The sequence below is a fragment of the Cucumis melo genome, chromosome 6, assembly GCF_025177605.1.
Source record: "Cucumis melo cultivar AY chromosome 6, USDA_Cmelo_AY_1.0, whole genome shotgun sequence".
NCBI classification, from domain to species: domain Eukaryota; kingdom Viridiplantae; phylum Streptophyta; class Magnoliopsida; order Cucurbitales; family Cucurbitaceae; genus Cucumis; species Cucumis melo.
In genome coordinates this window covers 9,878,099-9,898,375 of record NC_066862.1, presented here as the reverse complement: position 1 = coordinate 9,898,375, position 20,277 = coordinate 9,878,099, and the positions used below count along the sequence as shown (strand labels likewise).

At 35.4% G+C, this 20,277-nt stretch overlaps 1 protein-coding gene across 2 annotated transcripts in view; it reads right to left on the bottom strand.

Moving 5' to 3' along the window:
- Positions 1 to 20,277, bottom strand: part of LOC103496088 (DExH-box ATP-dependent RNA helicase DExH7, chloroplastic) — an 85,322-nt gene that overhangs the window by 38,143 nt on the left and 26,902 nt on the right. For both annotated transcript variants that reach the window (XM_008457814.3, XM_017046418.2), the window contains exons 11-17: positions 14,527 to 14,649; positions 13,951 to 14,037; positions 11,305 to 11,405; positions 9,202 to 9,259; positions 2,851 to 2,916; positions 2,260 to 2,342; positions 1,964 to 2,147 (exon numbers count right to left, since the gene is read on the bottom strand). In XM_008457814.3, coding sequence (XP_008456036.1) covers positions 1,964 to 2,147; positions 2,260 to 2,342; positions 2,851 to 2,916; positions 9,202 to 9,259; positions 11,305 to 11,405; positions 13,951 to 14,037; positions 14,527 to 14,649 — 702 coding nt within the window. The remainder of the gene's footprint in view (positions 1 to 1,963; positions 2,148 to 2,259; positions 2,343 to 2,850; positions 2,917 to 9,201; positions 9,260 to 11,304; positions 11,406 to 13,950; positions 14,038 to 14,526; positions 14,650 to 20,277) is intronic.

Below are 20,277 nucleotides of genomic sequence, written 5' to 3'. Positions count from 1 at the left end.
GAAGAAAGGATATTCTTGATATTCTTGAACGGAGTCCTATCATGAAGACATGTTCTTGATTATATTTTGTAGTTTTCACCTTTCGGTTTTTGTTTTGTTGAACAAACTACTCTACTAAAACTTATGTTTTATGGCTCAAAACTTGTTATTTTGATGTTTTTAATTGGAATCTCTGTTGTGTAATATGTTTATATGCATAACAAATGTTTAATTTTTTTAATAAAAAAATTGACGTGTCCCCAACGTGTCGTGCCAACTTTTTTGAAAAATGGCGCGTCGCATGTCAGTATCTGTGCTTCTTAGGATTCCTCTATTTTACTTGGAGCATTAGTTACATTTCCCTAAATCAATAAAAACCTTGTTTCAGTCGAAAAAAAAAGGAAAAAAAAAATCAAAAAGAAAAAGATAAAATGAAAAGAGGCTATTGCTCAAATTTCAAGGATTCAAGGCAAAGTTCCCTAGAGTCTCTCCTCTCTCCTCCCTTACTTTTGTCCTTAACCACACTTTGGCCCCCTTTTTCTCCTCCGGCGTTTCTCATCCTTCTTCTCTGATAAGTTCCCTAGAGCCTGATTCTTCTTGTTCATCCATGTTTTAGTGGCAGTCTGGTTTTGGTGAAAATGAATGTAGAAAGATGCAAAGTAGCAAACTCCCTTTACTGTGTTTTGTTCGACAAAGAATACTTCCATATAGAAGACATGGAAACTCGGAAGATATTGTCACTATTAGACACTCCATTCAGATGGTTCTTAAAGGAGATTTCTGAATTCTTGCGTGGCCCTAAGAATGATTTTCTTCTTTGAAACGGTTTTGATGATTTTGGAAATACAAGGCTCTTAAAATTTAGGTCAAAAGTAGATTCGGTTATGAGGTGTGTAGGATGGAAGAGGAACAACAATCTATACTTCATCCATATTTGTTCTAGTGTCTCTAGACAGGGTTGGAAATCCTTTCACAAAATATTGGAAAGATTCTTGCCAAAGCACGATTATTCGATTTGTTACAAAAATCATCTTCAAATCTCCTTGCAGCCTCCTTCCGAGTCACTAAGAGCAAGTTATGCTGAAAGGAGATGCTTAATGGATCCTCTATTCAATAATTGGTAAAACAGATCATTTCTTCCCCTGTTCTGACCTCAGAATTTCAAAGTGCAACTCAGCATTGGGTTATTAAAAATCCGGAAGTTTTAAAAGAAGACTTTGATCATCTATGGATTATTTCAAGATTATTTGCGTTTGATGATTGGAAGAAAATTAGAAAAATCTTGGAGGATCTTTTTAAATAAAAAATACTCATTAATCCATTGTTTGCAGAGATGCTTTGATTAAATTGGCTGAATGATCTTTAGAAGAGTTCATCGAAAAAGAAGGGTTATGGAAAGTAATGGAGACTGAAAATAGCATCTTTTCTAGAGATCCTATTGGGTTTTGGTTAGCATCTCTTCTAGAAAGGAAGAGTTATTGCATAAAGAAGAGTTATGCATTGGGTTTCGGTCTCAATCGTTTTGAGTAAGGATCTCTAGAACTCTTGTATCTGAAAATAGCAACACCAAAAAGAAACAATGAATCTTGTATCTTCAAAACGATTGAGACCGAAACCAATGCAGATGGAAAATTGACAGAAGCTCCAAGCAGAAAATAAAGAGCCAACGGAAGGAGAGAAAAAACCCTTTAATCTAATTATTTTTTTTGTTAAATACATATCTGCAAATATATTTTAAAAAATAGAGCTACCTCACAAATTTCCTTAAATTTTCTTAAAGAAATCCTTCCTCCTTATATGTAAATCTGAAGAGAAATTATTCAATGTATGGAAGTTTACTGAAGACTGTAGTTTAGACTAAAAAAAGAAAATTGTTCTTTCTTAAGGACTCGACAGTAATTAATGAAGCCAGGATTGCAGAAACAAATGTTGAAAAGAAAACTTCAATATCGCCTTAATAGAGTAGGAAACGAGTTCCAGATACCTTTTTGCCACTTGATACTTCATATCGTATGGCAGCAGGGGAGTCTGAAGCGAGGTGGTACCCAGTACTCTCATATATATCTTCAAGAAAGTAGGTGGTTACAGGATGCACCCTACCCTCTGCAGTGATTACAGGGCAGTTACCAAAGTATCCTGAGAAAAGGTTTGAATCAACTGTCGCAGACCTGAGAATCAAAAGTATTAAAATTGAAGAAGAATACTGAAGCTCTAAATATCACATATTCATATTTTGTGTTCATAACTAATTAGAAGACTGAATTAAATGAGCAAACATACATAAGAATAACCTTCAAGGGAGATGAACTTTCAGCAGAACGTTTCTCAATCAGATTCTTCAAAACAACTAAGAGAAAATCGCCCTGCAGAAAATGTAGTTTCATGTCAACTATAGTTTCATCTTCGAAGACCTTAACACTAGAAATCCATTAATTTTAAACAAGAGGCGGAAATTTCATTCTGTATAAGGACCCAAACGAAAAAACAGGAAGGGGAAAATAAGACATTAACTCTCTAATTTCAAAAGGTCCTTAGTCTTTTCTAAACATCCCATTTAACAGCCACATAAGAATTCTATTACATCAACCAATTGAAAGGATTCTTAAGAATCATTTTCCAAAACTCGAGGATTAAAGTGTCTATTTTCAAACCTCCAGAGTCAAATCGACATCAATCCTACAACTTGGAGACCAAAAATTTAGTTTGCCCAAGAATAAATTAATGGAAGAGAAAATAGACCAAGAAAAACATATTACTTCATTAAAGAGAAAACATGCCTGCATGAACATCATGAAATTACTGTCCAAACAAATTATGTCTTGGTCATCATAAAAGGGTTTTTGATGAAGACTAGAGTTAATATCAACTCACCAGCAGAGACCGTTCATGTACTTCATCAACGATAATATGAGTGATACCAGTCAAAGTTTCATCTCCCTACAACTCAAAAGATCATAAACCGCAAAAACATGAGAAAATAGATCATTATTATTACAACCAACAATGGTGCTCAAATATGTTCATTAATTTCCAACAAAAATGATCCTTCTTTTAAAAAAAAATCACAAAAGTCTAACACCTAATCTTAAATCACTGGTTGACCCAAAAGCTTAAGCTCATGAGTGAAGGCGAATTTAATATTACATCATCTAACATTTGTACTCCATATTTTGGCAAGAAGTATTATTATTCTATATTGAATCAGTGTAAAGATACATATATATAGAGAACATAGAAATCTTAGACAGTAACTGAGACCATGAGAAATAGTTATGTCGTCCTTCAAGGACCGTTTTCACTAACTGAGACCACGAGATAGTTATTGCCGTTCAATTTTTCCCCTGATAAATACCCTGTAGACTATGTAACTGTATTGGTCGCATAAGAAGAGGATAAAGCTGGGAAGAAGGTTACCGCATTCTCAAAATGCATCAGTAAAGGTGTATGAAGGCCATGACCAAGAGTTTTGGACGTCGCTCCTAAGGTAGCCTCAAGTGCTGCAATCTGCTGTCAAAGCCCTTCCAGCTGCTGATATGCTATACTTAAAGAAGCAGAAGCTTGCACATTAGAGTTGGAATGTGCCGAAGATTCACCAACCTCAAATCTTAAGTGAATTTGAGGATTCCTAACCTTGGGATGATAAGTAGGTTTGAAGCAAAATCAGTGCGTGGCAGCCATACATATTTGACTATAGAAGTAGTGGTGGCTGGATGGAACTAGGTGGCAACACATGGAGCTGCGCGTAGGGGGCATTATAGGCCGCAGATGAAGACAAGGGTGGTAGAGAAGGCTTGGCCGACATTTTTTGTGTTAGACGAGTTGGTCCAGAGGTCCCCGACAGCGTGCGTGGAGCTCTAGCGGCGGCACATGGAGGCGTGGACAATGAAAAGGGTGACAAAATCACGTTGGCCGACGTTTTCTAAAGGCAGCGGAACCACTCATACATGGCAGCGCTGATCCGAGCATTGACAGCGGCAGCAACAGCAGCTCTAATATCGGCAACTGTCTCATCTGTTTGGTTTCCATCAAGACTTGTGTTGTCTTGGGTTTAGTCAATATCTTGCTTTGATACAATTTTGACAAATAAAGACGAAGAAAGAACACAAGATCTACGTTGAAACCCTAGTACAGGGAGAAAAATCACAATATATATGTTTCTTATTACTTTTTGATAATCATAAAGGTACAAAAGGGGGAAAATATATGGGCCACACGAGCCTAATTAAAAGAATAAAAATTAGGCAAAATAAATCTTAACTACCCATGGGCTTTCATCATGACCTAAGCCCATTATTTCTAACAAGCACGGTAATGCTGAAGCCCATCTCAGATAACAATTGTTGTATCCATACTATTTCACATATAGATTGTGCCATATTCCGATTTCTAACTTAACATTTGAACAAGAAACAACTTTCTATTTCTTACTCTTTCACGATACCAAGTTTCCTCGTAAAAAGACAATATCCAAAGGTCGATCTCCTATCCTCTTAAGATCCAGCCTAACTAGCATCAGAAAAACATTCAACACTTGTATATCCATGATCTTTGTATAAGATCCCACGTTCAAGAGTAGCTTTCAGATAACGTAAATTTATTCTATTGCAGCTCAATGATCCACTGCAGGAGAAGACATGAATCGACTTACAACTCTTATAGAATAAGCAATGTCCGATCGTGTCACTGTTAAATAGTTCAACTTCCCAACTAATCTTCTATATCTCTCAGGATCTTTAAATAATTATCCTTCTTTAGCAAGTTGTTGATCTAGTATCCTTGGAGTTTTCCTGTCTCAGATAACAAATCAAGTACATATTTTCATTGAGATAAATAAATAACTTCTTGCTTCTCATTATTTCAATACCCAAAAAATATTTCAATTGCCCAAATCTTTCTTATAAAACTAATCCTGAAGGAAAGTTCTGATAGACGATATACCCAATGCATCATTTCCAGTAATAACAATATCATCAAAATATACAACAAGCAAAAAATAAAAATACCATTATCAGATTGTTGATAGAAAGCAGAATGATCAGATGTACTTTTCTTCACACCAAAGCGTACAAAAGCTTGACTAAACTTACCAAACCACGCATGTGGACTCTGTTTCAAACCATACAAAGATTCTCGAAGGCAAGATACTTTATATCTCTCCTCCTGAGGAATAAATCCAGGTGGTTGCTCTATATAAACATCCTCCTAAAAATCACCATGCAAAAAAGCATTTTTGATGTCAAGCTAATGCAAAGGCCATTTATAGGTAGCAACCATGGAAAGAAAAGGCCGGAAGAAAGTTAATTTGGCAACTGGAGAAAATGAATCTGAATAATCAGTTCCATAGATTTGGACGTAAGCTTTGGCAACAAGACAAGCTTTCAACCGAGGCACTGTTCCATCAAGATTAACCTTGATAGCAAACACCATTTACACCTAATGACCTTTCCTGCAGGACGAGATACTAAATCTCATGTATCATTCTCATCTAAAGCGTTCATCTCCTTAATCATTGCACTATGCCAACTAGGATGAGATAAAGCTTCATGAACAATGCAAGAAATAGATGTGGAATCAAGGGTCGTAATAAAAGAATATGTGGGAGAAGACAACTTTTGATATGAAACAAAGGAAGAAACAGGCTACATACATGTGCGTTTACCTTTTCGAAGAGCAATGGAAAGATCATCACTCGGTCCCAAGATTGCATGATGAAAAAGGCATGAGTGGAGAACATGAGCTCGAAGGATGCTATGGAGGTCGTCGAGAGTGAACTCAAGAAATCAATGGGCAGGAAGGAGGTGCAATCTTGCTGAGGAAGATGGAGAAGATGACGATGTGGGGGAGGTAATCTCATATATAAAGAGATCGTCATCCTCCTCTTGACACGGACTTGATGGTGATGAAGTAAAGAGTATATCATCAAAAAAACGATACCCTTTTTTAACATGCGTTCAACCCAAGAAGATACATTTAAAATTTTTTGGATCTAACTTAGTATGATGAGGACGAACATCAGGAGCAAAACAAACGCAACAAAATATCTTTAGAGCAATAGGAAACAAAGATTTGGTAGGGAAAAGAACACGATAAGGAATCTTACCATTAAGAACAGAAGAAGGCATTCTATTCATTATAAAACAAGCCGTGGAAACAGAGTTAACCCAAAAAGGCTTTAGAACATGCATTTGAAACGATAAAGCGCATGTAGTTACAACTGAGTGTATTTTTCTGTTAAGCAACTCCAATTTGGGATGGAATGTCAGCACAAGAAGATTGATGAATGATGCCATGTTCACACAAGAAAGAGCCAAGCACATGAGAAAAATATTCGCCGGTGCGTAAAGTTTTGATAGACATTGAAGTGTTTTTTTATTTCAGCGTGAAAGCACAAAAGTGAAGTAGTAACTTAGAACGATTTTTCATTAAATATAACCAAGTTAAATGAGAATGATCATCAACAAAAGTAAGAAAATAATGAATGCCTGTTTGAGACACAACTGAACAAGTACACCAAATATCAGAATGAACTAACTCAAATGGAGCACTTGCTTGTTTATTGATTCAAGGACCCGAACAAAAATGATGAAATATAGAATTGACACGAATCACAATTCAAAATGAACAAAGACCGAAATGTTGGATAAAGCTTCTTCAACACGAACAAAGATGGATGATCTAAACAACAATGGACTTCAAATGGACATGGAATGATAGAGCATGCCATAACTTTCAGTGCTTGCTAATCAAAGGCATAAAGGCCCCTCGACTCAAATCGTCTACCAATAATCTTCTTCGTCACACGATCCTAAAACAAGCAATAGCTAGGAAAGAAGAACACAACACAATTACGGTCGTGAATAAGTTGGCTAATAGAAATTAAATTTAGGTTAGGCAAACATAAAACAAAAGACAAATAAAAAGATGGTAAAGTGAATAGTGTCGAAGCCAAGAATAGAGAACGTTAAGTCATCTGCCAAAGTGGCGGATGGGAAAGGGGCGGAGACAATGGTCTAGAAGATAAGTGAGAATTACCTGTCATATAAGTTATGGGACTAGACAATTGGTAGATGATGTAAGGAGATATTTTGTATTACTTGTGTCAACAGTGGATGCAATAGGAATAGAGGAAGATGACGCTTGCAATGAATTTTGGTATATCTAAATTATATCTGAAATTTAGCAAACTTGTCTGTAGAAATAGTAACTGACGACTCTATCATATCACTTGTAGAAGCTATCTGAGCAGGCTAAGATCGTTGATTGTTCTTATACAACAACCTCCCACAATCATGTTTCAAATGGCCTAGCCTACGACAGTAGTTATACTCGCTGCAAAATCTGATTTTCAATTATCATAACTATTCCTCTAAAAGTTGCTATCCATCCCTCAAGGTAACCTGAGGTTATTGTTCTTGCTAATGAGAGCGCTACAAGATTGAGGAATAGACACTAGATTGAGAGCTTTCAATGCGAGAACACGAGTGAAAGCATCGTCTAATAACAGGATCTTAGAGTCGGGGAGAATTTGTGCTTTGGGCATTCCAAATTCAAGTAAGGTCCATTCAAAAAGATCATTATCACCATCTTTTCTCGTTGAGCTTGTTGAACTTTAACATCTGAACTGAAGGGTCATAACAAAGCAAGCTCAACAGCTATGCTTTCAAGGAGCATAAAGCAAATGGTAATAGATTCTACTTTTTGTTCGGCAAGGAAGAACTGCATACAAACTTCAAACATTCTATGTACTTGCACTTTACCTAAATATAGGAATTCTAAAAATTCCAAAAGTTCCTTAACAAACTCACAATGATCAATCAATCCAATTACCTCACTTTTAATAGAAATTTTTATCTGAAGATATAGTCAGCATCATCACAAAGCCAATCCTTCTTCTTTGCATCTTCCGGTGGATCGCCAATCATATGATCATCCATATCAGTACTTCGCAGGTAAAACAAAATTGTCTGATGCCAATTATAATAACTAGATCCACTTAACTTATTTTCAATAATCTTGGAGGCTAAGGGAATTACATTAGATACTACCAAATTCTTGATCTCTTCCATATTGAATGTGAACATTGATCGTTGCTTACACAAACGGAATAAATTAACCAAACTGATCAACGACACAAATCAGTTGCAAAATTGGAAAAAAAAGCCACAAACCCTAGAACCAAGATGTACTCTTCAACTTTCATCAAATCGGAATAGATTTTGATGGAACCACCGGAAAAGAGGATTCGAGATGGGCCCAGAAGACGGAAGTTGAATTGGAGCAGCCACGTGCTAGCACTTCATGACAGTGCAGAAAAGGATCAGCGATGGGTGAGCTTCACGTGCGGTGGTTTTCGGCAAACGGCGCTGTCAGACTGCTGCGGATGGTAGCGGCACTTCTCTTGGACGATGTGAAAAATGGCCACTTGAAGATGACCTAAACTTAAACCCTAATGGAGAGCGAAGTCGTCAATCGAATATTTCCAAACCCTAGAGGCTCTGATACCATGTACTGAATATTTTTTAGAGAAAAATGTTATTATTCTATATTGAATTGGAGTAAAGATACATATACATAGAGAACATAGAAACCCTAGACAGTATGTACAATTATGATTAAGGACACATAATATAAATATATATTATAACAACATTCTCCGTCACTCGTAAGCTTGAAATATGTTAAATACCCAACAAATGAAAATCAGTATTAATTGGAGAGGAAATAACCTTACAAGGGCTTGAACACAGGACCTCCTAACCACCTACTTTAGTACCATCTTAAATCACTAATTGACCTAAAAGGTTGAGCTTATCGGAGTTTGGCGAATTTAAGACTACCACTTGACATCGAATGACCAAGATTACATATAATAAGTCTCCATACTTTCATAAGTTTCTAATAGGTCAGTAGACTTCTAATTTTTTGTCTAGGTCATCGTTCACAACCTGATTTCAACTCTATCTACTCACTTTCTAATAGGTTCACTGCCCCACTATTTCATCTCGACTCCTATCAGTCTGAAGCTCTCAAACGCACCAAAATTAATGTTTTTCTTTTTTTATTTGCATAACTTTAAACAAAAAATGCCATATCTGATGAGTCAGAAAAAGGTGCACGTTTAAGAAGAAATAAACAAACATGCAATTTGTGTCCTTAAGTTACCATATAGTATCAATTTCAAATAGTGTATGTCATTGGGAATCAAAAAATAAGATGACAGACCACAATTTGCCTCAGAAGAATGCCCGTTGTACAGAATAGTAGTTTTGTATTTTCATTCCTGCGATAGGAAAGAAGATTAAATAAAACAATAATAACAACTATAACTTACAGGTTTAAGAAGAAATTAGATGAAGTTTTAGGGGGTGTTTGAACATCGTCAATTGCATTGGAATGGAATGTAATAAAAAATTTACATTTGGATTGAGTGTTTTGAGTCCAAACTAGATTAAATCACCAATCAACCCAAAAGTGCAAATTGACAGAGTCATGGTAAATTAGATCTAACTATACCATAAATTAAGCAATATAATTGCATATTAGTGGAGATTGTGGATTTGGAATTGCATTAGAGTGGTTAGATAGTAGATCTTAATGGAAGCCTAGGGTTTTGCTTTTTTAACAAGAAACGAGTCTCTTCATTAGGATAATGAAATGAGACTAATGCACCAACATCATCTCCATTTCCAAATGAACTCAAGGATCTTAACGAGACAATACGATACAAACTGGACCTTTAAGAACTTACAACCAAAAAGAAAATCAGAATTAAGCAAACAGTAGAAGCTTGAAACAAAATTGTATAAAGCATAATAAATAGGCTAAAGAGACGTCAACAGCCCATGGGTACGATGTAATCTTCCGTGCCATGAAAATCCTCGAATTAGATAACATGGTCAGAATTCCATGGAGAGGAAACCACACAAAATTAAACTAATTTCTTGACTAGAATAAACAGCAGCAAAAGCCATAGAAAGAGAGGACCAAAACGAGCTGTCTTAACTCTGGAAAACCAATAAACTGTCAGCACTGCCTTCACCACATTACTCCAGTCCAAAGAAATTGCTAAACTGTCTTATGCTCTGGACATTTTGCATTGCGTTTTGCAAATAGTCAAACACTTAACTGTCAATGAGAAATTTGCTTTAACAATGTCAGTCTCTGAAAAATCCTACATCCCACCTTTTAAAAACTGCTCGCAAAACTCCTTAAAGCTTCCAACAAAAGTCCAGCCAACATCTTTTAAGCTCTAGATGCTTTTTGTGAATGCTGTCTCTTTTAGTTTCTTGAATTAGTACAGTGTAAGGATTACTTCCTTTAGAAATCTTTTAAGAATCAGCCACTTTCATTTTTGACAAAGTCCTCTCGTAATTCAAGAGCTAATCTTCATTTGTCAACCCTGAAGGATATCCACTGATTGTCCTGTTTTCCTTTGGATTAGGCTAAGGAAATTTCTCAGGCTTCCAATATGGAATGCAACTTTTGAGGTATGTCTTTCTTTTCCAGTGGAGTAAAGAGGAAGCTTTCCTTGTTGGAATGTAATTGATCTTCTTAATTTAGAATAAAAGACCTAAAGCTTTGTTTGTATCATCAGGCATTTCATCTGTAATTTCGATCTCTTCAACTTCTTATCTTTCAAGTTCTTCACTGCTTACACTTGCCAATGACTCTTCATCGAAGCCTTTCGGAGCTTTATGAGAAGTTGTCTGAAAAGTGCTATTCATCGCACAGTAGAATTGAAAGATTCTTGGGAATTACATCCTGAATGGGAAATGGGTTTATTCAACAAAGGTAAAGAAGCTGACCTATTTTGTTCTCTTTCCAAAGCTTTCGTTAATTATTCCATTTAGGACTAACAAACGAAACACCGACTTACGTGGAAACCCGAGTACCAGGAGAAAAACCACGATACTTTTGTTCTTATTATTTTATGATAATTACAATAGGTACAAGGGGGAAGAATAAATAGAATACTATAATGAGATAAAAAAAAATATATATATATATATTTAGGGTAAATCTCCCAAAATCTCCCTATCGGCTAACTCTAACATGGACCTTTGCCTAAGAATGTTTTTATTTATTGCGTTTAGTTATTGTATATCATTCTCAGCTTCTATATTATAATATCTTGTATATTTAGCATTAGATTTTTTTCATTATATCAATGAAAAACTTTGTTCTATTTTCCAAATTAATAAATGGATGCCTAAAAAAGATTTCACATAGTATGAAATGTTAAAACCACATTAAAGGATTAAATAATATAAACAGAAAATACAATAATCTTAAAGAATCCACAAATTTATGAAAGCATATCGACACCTTGCATTATCTAGACGAACATGATAACCAACTAAAGAGCCATTTGAACCTGGGGCAGGCTCGCAACGTTCATCAGAAACTCTTTCCGCAACCGAAATAGCCTACAACATTAAGTACCATAATTTAGGACACAGAAGCTAAGATATTCATTCATTAAGCAAGCAAGCAAAAGAAAAACCTACTGGATTTGTTTCATGCTTGATGGAAAAAGAAAAAAAATTCTAGGTCTAGCTAGTGTGATGCACTAACAAGCATAACGTGTTAGTAATATATCAAGCCCACACAGCGACGGACATTGCAACATGCCAATTAATGACATTGTAGGATAAGGGACACATTAAATTTTAATATCACTATGCCACGTATGTTTTTTGTTTTAGAAAAGGAAGCGAGCCTCTTCGTTAAGAAAATGAACAGGTAAAGTAGTGAGAACATGTGCCCTTTCAATGAAAGGTAAACACCTCACTCCATGCATATGGTTACACCAGACTTTGGGTGCGATCATTACATATGACTTGGCCATCAACTTGGCCCTTTTTATTTTTCGCATGATCAAGTTCTTAAAATTGAAAAACAAACTAATCCTAATCCTAATTAATAAAAGAAACTAATCTTAATCCTAATAAACCTAAGAAAAGAACCTAATCCTAATCCTGATAAATTAGGATTTGACCATAATACCATATTCCTACTACATTAAAAACAAATTCCTTACCAGCCACAGAATACAATGTCGAACCACAAGGACTAATACAACTCAAGATCCACAGCTGCAATATAATCAAAACTACACTAAACAGCCAACCAAAACTACAAAGCCATCAAAAATATTTCTAAAAATATGGAGATAAAGATTGCTGGCCAATTTAAGCTTAGGTCTTAGATTGAGAAATCTGCAAATTGCTTGGAAAGACTGCACCAAGCCGAGGCGTTGAGCTGAATAGTAACAAAAAGCTCCCTCCAAGTTGTTTTCTTATCGTGAAATACTCGTTGATACCTTTCAAACCATATTTTAGACAGTAAAGCTTTCACCGCATTAGTCCGCATCAATTTGGCACTCTTTTTAGGTGAAGGACCTGTCAAAAACTGAGATCTGCAACCTCTTTTCTGAAAATAGTATCTTCCTGTTCCGAGGCATATTTTGGAGCCAAAATTTCAGGTTCTTCACAGCTGACACTTGCGGACGAGTCGTCATCAAAATCTTCCGTATTTTAAGGTATGCATGCTTCTTTTGATTCTTTTTGGGTTTCTGTTCAGCATACAGCATCCATTTTGTAATTATAGTCTTTTGATGATCTCTAGCAATTGAAAGGCTCTCCTCTAGCTCCCTAGGGAGGGGTTTTCTCAACCCATTGCCCTTAGGTTGTTTCAACGCTTTTTGATGGAATATACATGTGCGTTCTTTTTCTAAAATAAAGTGCTATAAATGATGGAAAATGTCATGGACCTAAAAACTGTCTCCCCGATGAACAAACGTCTTTCTTTTTACAGCTATTTGGAAATCAAGCAGCCCAGGGAGAATTAACATCTTGATTTGGATTAAGGTTTTCAAGTCCCTCAACAGTTCAGAAATCTTGCAAAAGAAATCCCCTAACAAATGCCTCCTTCCTTCGATTTGTCCTCTATGTATGAAGGCTAATGAGGATATTCCTCAACTTTTTATGAACTGCCCCTGTTTCATCCTTGGTTAGGATTTTCTCCTTATTCAATTTTAATTGGGTCTTTGATCGATCCCTAAGCGCTAATGTGTTTCAACTTCTGTCGGGCCGATCTTTACCCAAGAAATCATGTTTAATATGGGAAAATATGTCAAAAGCTCTCCTCGCAGAATTATGGTTCGAGTGTAATCAACAAATTTTCCATGATAAAGCAAGACCAAGTGCAGAAATTATGTGTTCAGTAGATCTTAATGCTACAGCTTTGTGCACCTTAAATAAGGAGTTCGAAAATTATTCCATTCAAGACATTTGCCTCAACTAGACTGCTTTTCTCTCTCAACCTGCATGTTAGTTGCTGCTTCAGTCTATTGTTTGCAGATTACTCAGTCTGAAGCTTCTTCACAGCAAACCTCCTGCGTTCTGAAGCCTTGGTGGATTGCTCATTTTTAGCCTTATAATTTTGAGTTTTATATTTTTTGGCTTTCCTATTTTGTTAAACTTGTTTCTGGTCCTTTATTGTCTTCTGGCCCCTTGTATTAAGCTGGACATTATTTAATCTTTGCAAGTTTTGGTTTTGTATACTCCGCATATGATGATTAGCGTTAAGTGGGTGTCAACCTAGTTGAGATGTTCGGATGCACCTGCTGTTCCTCCCAGGTTTCCCTTGTTTTAGACTTCTTTATTGCTCTCTTCGTATAACTCTCTTGTACTCTGAGTTCTTATTAATAAAGAAGTTTATGTCTCCGTTTCAGAAAACCATAGGTTGACAAATATTATCTTACTTCCTTCAGGAGTTTCAATTTGAACCAATACAAATCAATGATCAACATCGATAATATGATTTGCAGGAAAGTAGCAATAAGAGTTCAATCCAGCTGATTTATAGGAGAATAGCAATAAGATTTAAATCTGTATGATTTGCAGGAGAATAGCAATAAGATTTCAATCTCACAAACATAAAGATCTCAAAAGTATAACTTATTGTTACCGCTATTCTTCTTGGTTGTGTGCATACTATGTTGCACAGTCCTCCACATCCTGATTCTATCATCTCATCCAATATAAATTGTGGGACCTACATAAAACAATTGTTAGAGAAATCTTCAAGAGAAAAATAAGTGGAAGATCTTAGGAGAAACATTTTGTACATGTGCTATTAATGCAGTCGAGCAGAGCACATTAAAAGGGGAAAATCCCTCATAAAACTATTAGGATATTATCTAACGAAAATACTTAAAGAAACACCAAGATATCAATAAATAATTTACAGAAAAATAGCCTTACGTGAGGGCAATCTCTTCCCCAAATTCCGTCAAAGAAAAATCCTACCGAAATGATCCACATCCTCTAAGGTGCACAACTCCTCTTATTTATAACCAAGACATCACTAGCTAATTACCCATAATACCCGAAACTAATATCCCTACTAATCTTACTCATATACCCTTAATTAGTACTCTTGCATGAACTAGGTATTGATGAAATCACCTATTCATTAATTTTTTTTCTTCTTTAGAGAAAATGCAATAATATAGGAATAATTGTAGTTGAAACAATAATGAACCTGAGTAGTCTTTCCAGAACCTGTATCCCCGCAAACAACAAGAACATTATTCTCCTTCAGGAGACGCAATATATCACCTCTTAATGAAGCAATGGGAAGCCCAGCTCTGTTTTTCAACATCTCCTGGATAAAAAAGAATTGAAGAAACCGTTTGAGAAAAGTAACGATTAAAAAGGGTTTTTTTTTATAGAAGAAATTAGCAATTACCATTAAGAGCTTGAAAAATACACATTAAATTCCTATTGAACTCAAAAGCTTGAATTCATGGATTATAGTAAATTTCACATATTATCAATACTTTAACACTCTAGTGGGGTTGAAATTTTGCAAGTGGTTATCAATAATAGTCAAGGAGGAAATGGGATCACAGGATTCAACGTAGAGACCTTCTTTGAATACATGAGAACACCTCGCAAGCCGTTTGTTCCAAGGAATATACAAAAGAATACCACTTTTGGACCATATAGTCAGTGTTTTAAAAGGCTCAAGACGCACTAAGGCGCAATGGCCTTTGGAGCCTCGGCGCAAGGCGCACACAAAAAGGCACGGGCTTTTTTTCTTGAGGCGCACTATATATATATATATATATATATATATATATATATATGTATATGTATATATTGTATGTATGTATTTATATGCATGTATCTACAAAATTGAAAGGAGCAATAATGTATAAAATATAAGTATATAACCAAGATGGAAATGAGACTTGACCAAGGTGGATTGTTGAAGCCGCTCTGTTTAAAACGTAGAGTTGGGATGTTTCTTAGCTTAAAAGACATGTAATTAGGTTTAAAAAATATATATTATAATATATATATATATATATATATATTTTAAAAGCCCAGCCCACAACTAAGTGAAAAGCCCGCGCCTCAAGAGCCTTTGTGCCTTTGCGACTCATGTAAGTCGCACACCCAAGCCGCGCCTCGCCTGTTCAAGGAGAAGCCCAAACCATGCGACTTGGGCCTAGACGCGCGCCTTGCCGTGCCTTTCAAAACACTGCGTATAGTGATCTCTTTAACTTGCATAGAGATCTACCTCAAAACCAAGTGGCAAGTCCATAAATACCTCTTCTAGAAGTTCCCCGTTGAGAAAGCCAATTTTAACACCTAGTTGATAAAGAGGCCAATCAAAGTTAACTGCAACAGACAACAAAATTCTAATAGAATTGATTTTAGCAACTGGAGCAAAATGTTTCTTGGTAATCAATTCCATAGGTCTGAGTAAACCCCTTAGCAACCAATCTGGCCTTGTACCTTTCAACACTACCCTCAACTTTACATTTCACCATGAACACCCACTTGCATCCAACTATTTTCTTATCTTTTGGTAGTTCAACTATGTCCAATGGTAATTTTGTTTCAGAGCATTCAACTCTTCCATCACTATTAATTTCCAATTCAAATCATTCAGAGCCTCCTATATATTCCTTGGACCAAACAAGTTGGCTTTTTTCTGAAAAGGATACATATCTCATTATTAAATAATTATTAATATTAAAGAGACAAGGCTTAAAGTACATAACGCTTATACAAGGCTTAAGTTGGTTATGGGTAATGGACACAATTGCAAGTACCTTTCCTATGGGCAATTGGAATATCAAGATCAGAGACACAGGCAAGGAATTATGAGACTAACCAGGAGAATTAGAAGAAGTAAATGGAGAATATATGTTACTTGGATTTTCATAATCACTTATTGGGTTATCAGATTGGTTTTGTGATAGACCAATTGTTTGTTACCGATTCCTTTTAGTCATGTTTCTTCAAGTGGAAACCCATAGTTCAGGTTTTTGACTTGTCAAGTCAATCTATAGTGTTTCTCCCCCTAAAGAAGAACTCTCCACATTTGGCACCAAAGAATTAGAACTCATAATTTCACAATAGTGAGGTGTCCCAAAGATTATTTTTAAGGTTAGATGTCTCTCCCCTAAGAAAATTTTGGCTAAAAAAAGGCTGATTTTCCCGAGTGTTCCTACATACGGTTTTCCCAAGTATTCGACCTCTAACCTCATCAAATTCAATATTGAGGCCGACAAGAAACTTGTAAATTTAACTCAAATACCTGTGATTGATTGCCTAAATCAGAGTACATTTGTGTCACTGTCCCACAACTCCTTGGTTGTAGAGTAGCACATGTAATTACAGCAAACGTCTTCAACCATGGAGTTTACAAGCCAAGTCATAACCATGGAGTTTTCAGCTTCCTATGTAGCAAACAAAGGGTTGTCTGGTTTAAGGGCAGTTTTCTCTCCGGTAATGTAGCCAATTTTCCCTTCTCCACGAATATACCATCTAACACTTTGTGACCAACGAAGAAAATTGTCTCCATTATATCAAATCACGATTTGGATAGTGAGGCTATTGGAATAGATACGATTGTCGAATCCAAAACCAAGCTATAGAAGACTAGTTGGGAAGTTAAATTACCTTATAGTAACACGTCCAGACATAGCTTATTCGGTAAGCATTGAGTCAATTTATGACCTCATCTACAGTGGAACATTGGGATGCAGTACAACAAATTCTACGTTACCTTAAGGCTACACCTAAACTGGGATTTTATATAAAGATCATGGCCATATAAACATTGAATGTTTTTCAAATGCTAATTGGGCAAGATCAAGAGAAGACAGAAGATCGAATTCTCTATATTATGTTTTGTTGGAGGCAATTTGGTTTTGTAGAAGAGTAAGAAGCAAAACGTAGTTTCACGATCAAGTGTTAAGTCAGAATACAGGGCAATGGCACAATCAGTGTGTAAAATAATGTGGTTACATCAACTCTTGATTGAGTTTGGTTTTAACACTACAATTCTGACTATGTTGTGGTGTGACAATCAAGTTGCTCTCCATATCGCATCTAACCCAGTATTCATGAGCATAATAAACAAATTGAAATTGATTGTCATTTTGTTCAAGAAAAAATACAACAAGGTTTGGGATCTACTAGATATGTGAAAACTAGAGAACAATTAGAGGATATCTTTACAAAAGCTTTGAATGGAGTTCGGATAGAGTACCTATGTAACAAGCTAGGCATGATTAATAAATATGCTCCAGCTCGAGGGAGAGTGTTATAGTATATATGTAATTATTGAAACTTGTTAGTCTTTTGTCCTTTATTGTAATTTACTAGTTTTTATTTAGGGTTTCCATGCATACTTATATACATTGAACTCAATTGTATAGAATGAAGTAAGGGAGTTATATCATATTTCGCTCTAACTACAACACAAACCAAGGAAGAGACTTATCTTGAAAGACTTGTCGATTTCTTAATGACGTAGTAGGAATAGGATATTATGGTCAAATCCTTAATCTATTAGGATCAAGATTAGTTCCTTTTTTGGAAAAAAAAATGAGTCTCGCTATTATTAATATTGAAAAACATAGAGACAAAAACTCAATGTACATGAGGGTTATACAAAGAGCAATAGGGAGAGGGAGGATCAGCAGGCGCATGCAAACATCTCAACTAGGTTGACACCCCCTTAGCGCTCTCATCATATCCAAGAAGCAAAAATAAAAACCCTTATACTAGGCTTAGTTTCTTTTATTAATTAGGATTAAGGATTAGTTTCTTTTATTAATTAGGATTACAATTAGTTTGCTATAACGAGAGTACTCGTCTTTTTGTATTCACAATTTCTAAAAGTTAATAAAATTCTTTCATTTGGTTTACATCAAATTGGTATCAACGCAGCCATCTAGGACATCGTTGATTGCCATCAGTGGAAGATCGGTAAACTCTTCGTGATGCTGGTCATAGGAGAGAGCTTTGTAAGTCGTGTTTGTTGCCAAACAACACACATTTAAAATGAGGGAACCCTTAAAATGCAAAATAAAAAACAAAACAAAATTATCAAGATTTTGCAAGAAGGGAACTTTCATAGAAAAACTACTAGAATTTTTGACAAATTATTATTTTTGTTATGACAAACAACCAAGAAAGACTGAGAAATATGCAAGAAAAACTTAGAAATATTTCTAGAACCAGTCGTAAGACAATTTTGATGAAGAAACTTATTCAAGAAGACCTAATTTGTACATCACTCGTGAAGTTTTTGAAGAAATAAAGAAGGATGTCAAGAAAACCTAGCATTTGTTTGTTGGTAAAGACAACTCAAAAAGTGAAGCAATTTTCAAAATATTTGTAAAAATATAAAAAATATGCTATTCAAGAAATTCACTGTAGAAAGAAAACAATGAACAAAAGTCGGAGAGTCCACCAAAAATTTCAAAAAAAGAAGATAACACAATTAAAATTCTTGATGCTGAAGTGAAAATCATCGTTGAAGACAAGCAGATCGAGATTCAAGTTGAAGAATATAATAAACCGATTAAAGAAGAAATACCACGTGAGAATGAAATTGAAAAAATACTCTCACATGGGAGATTATGGTCAAATCGGAAAGGAAATCAATGTCAAAAATGGAGGAAAGTGACCCAACTCATGAGTCTCTCCACAACATAAGAATGCAAAAATCAAAGTCATTGAAGAGGTAGAAGAAGAGAATACTTGCGACAACTTATTTGAATAAACTTGAAAACCTAATTCCAGTTGATTGCGAAGCAACGTGGGAGATGCCATATTTGGAAATGAGAAAGTGCAGGCATTCTAGCAAAATCACTGGAAAGGCTGACATGGTTGAACTGCAAGACTCCAAAAAGAAAAAAGGAGAAGAGGATGAAACAATGCGTGACTTGGTTATGATGGCAATGGATCTCTTGAACAACATAACTCTTGGACTAAATCACGGTGATTTTGCTGAAAAATTTATTCCGTTTCAAAGGACAAATCCTAGCTCAACTTGTGAAATTTGGATGTGGTTGACATTAGTTTTTTAGAGTTGTTTTCATTTAAATGGCTTACCATTTTATGTGTACCTTCATTTTCGTTTTAAAACTCGAGGACAAGTTTTTTTTCTTTTAGGGATAGAATGATGTAGTAGGAATAGGCTATTAGGTCAAATCCTCAATCTATTAGGATTAAGATTAGGTTTTTTTTATTTATTAGGATTAGGATTAGGATTAGTTTCTTTTATTAATTAGGATTAAGGACTAATTTCTTTTATTAATTAGGATAGATTAGTTTGCTATAAATAGAAACTTGTCTTCTCGTATTCAAGACTTCTAACCAATAATAACATTCTCTCATTTGGTACACCACTTTTAAACCAAATTTCTGCAAGAATAGCTTTGATCACATTTGACCATAACTTATAATTAGGCTCCAGAGTATGACCAACCAAAATTTAAACCACAATGGCGTCAAAAGAATCATCAAACACCTGCCGGATGCGAAAAATGGAAAGTAAGCACCACCAACAAGAGTATTTTTTTAAGCATCTTTCAGCTTCCAATGCTTGGTGGAGGCCTCACTCCTTTGCAAGTGCTCTAAGTATTTCAATTGAAGGTTTTGGAACTGTTTTTGCCATATTTGTTTATTTAACTTGGATAATCACTTTATGGTTGTATTTACTATATGTTTTTTTTTAATATCCATAAGTATCTAGTCTTACATGCACCTCAACTAATCTCGTGAGACAACCCGCTTGACCCTACAACATTTGGGTATCAAGAGAACTCATAAGAAATTAATTCCTAGGTAGGTGACCAATATAGATTGATCCCATGACCTTTTAGTTAGTTAGTTATTTGCTATATGTTCTTTCTCCTCTTTCATGAGTTTGTATCCTTGAACATTTATTCTTTTTTATTATGTCAATGAGAAATAGATTCTC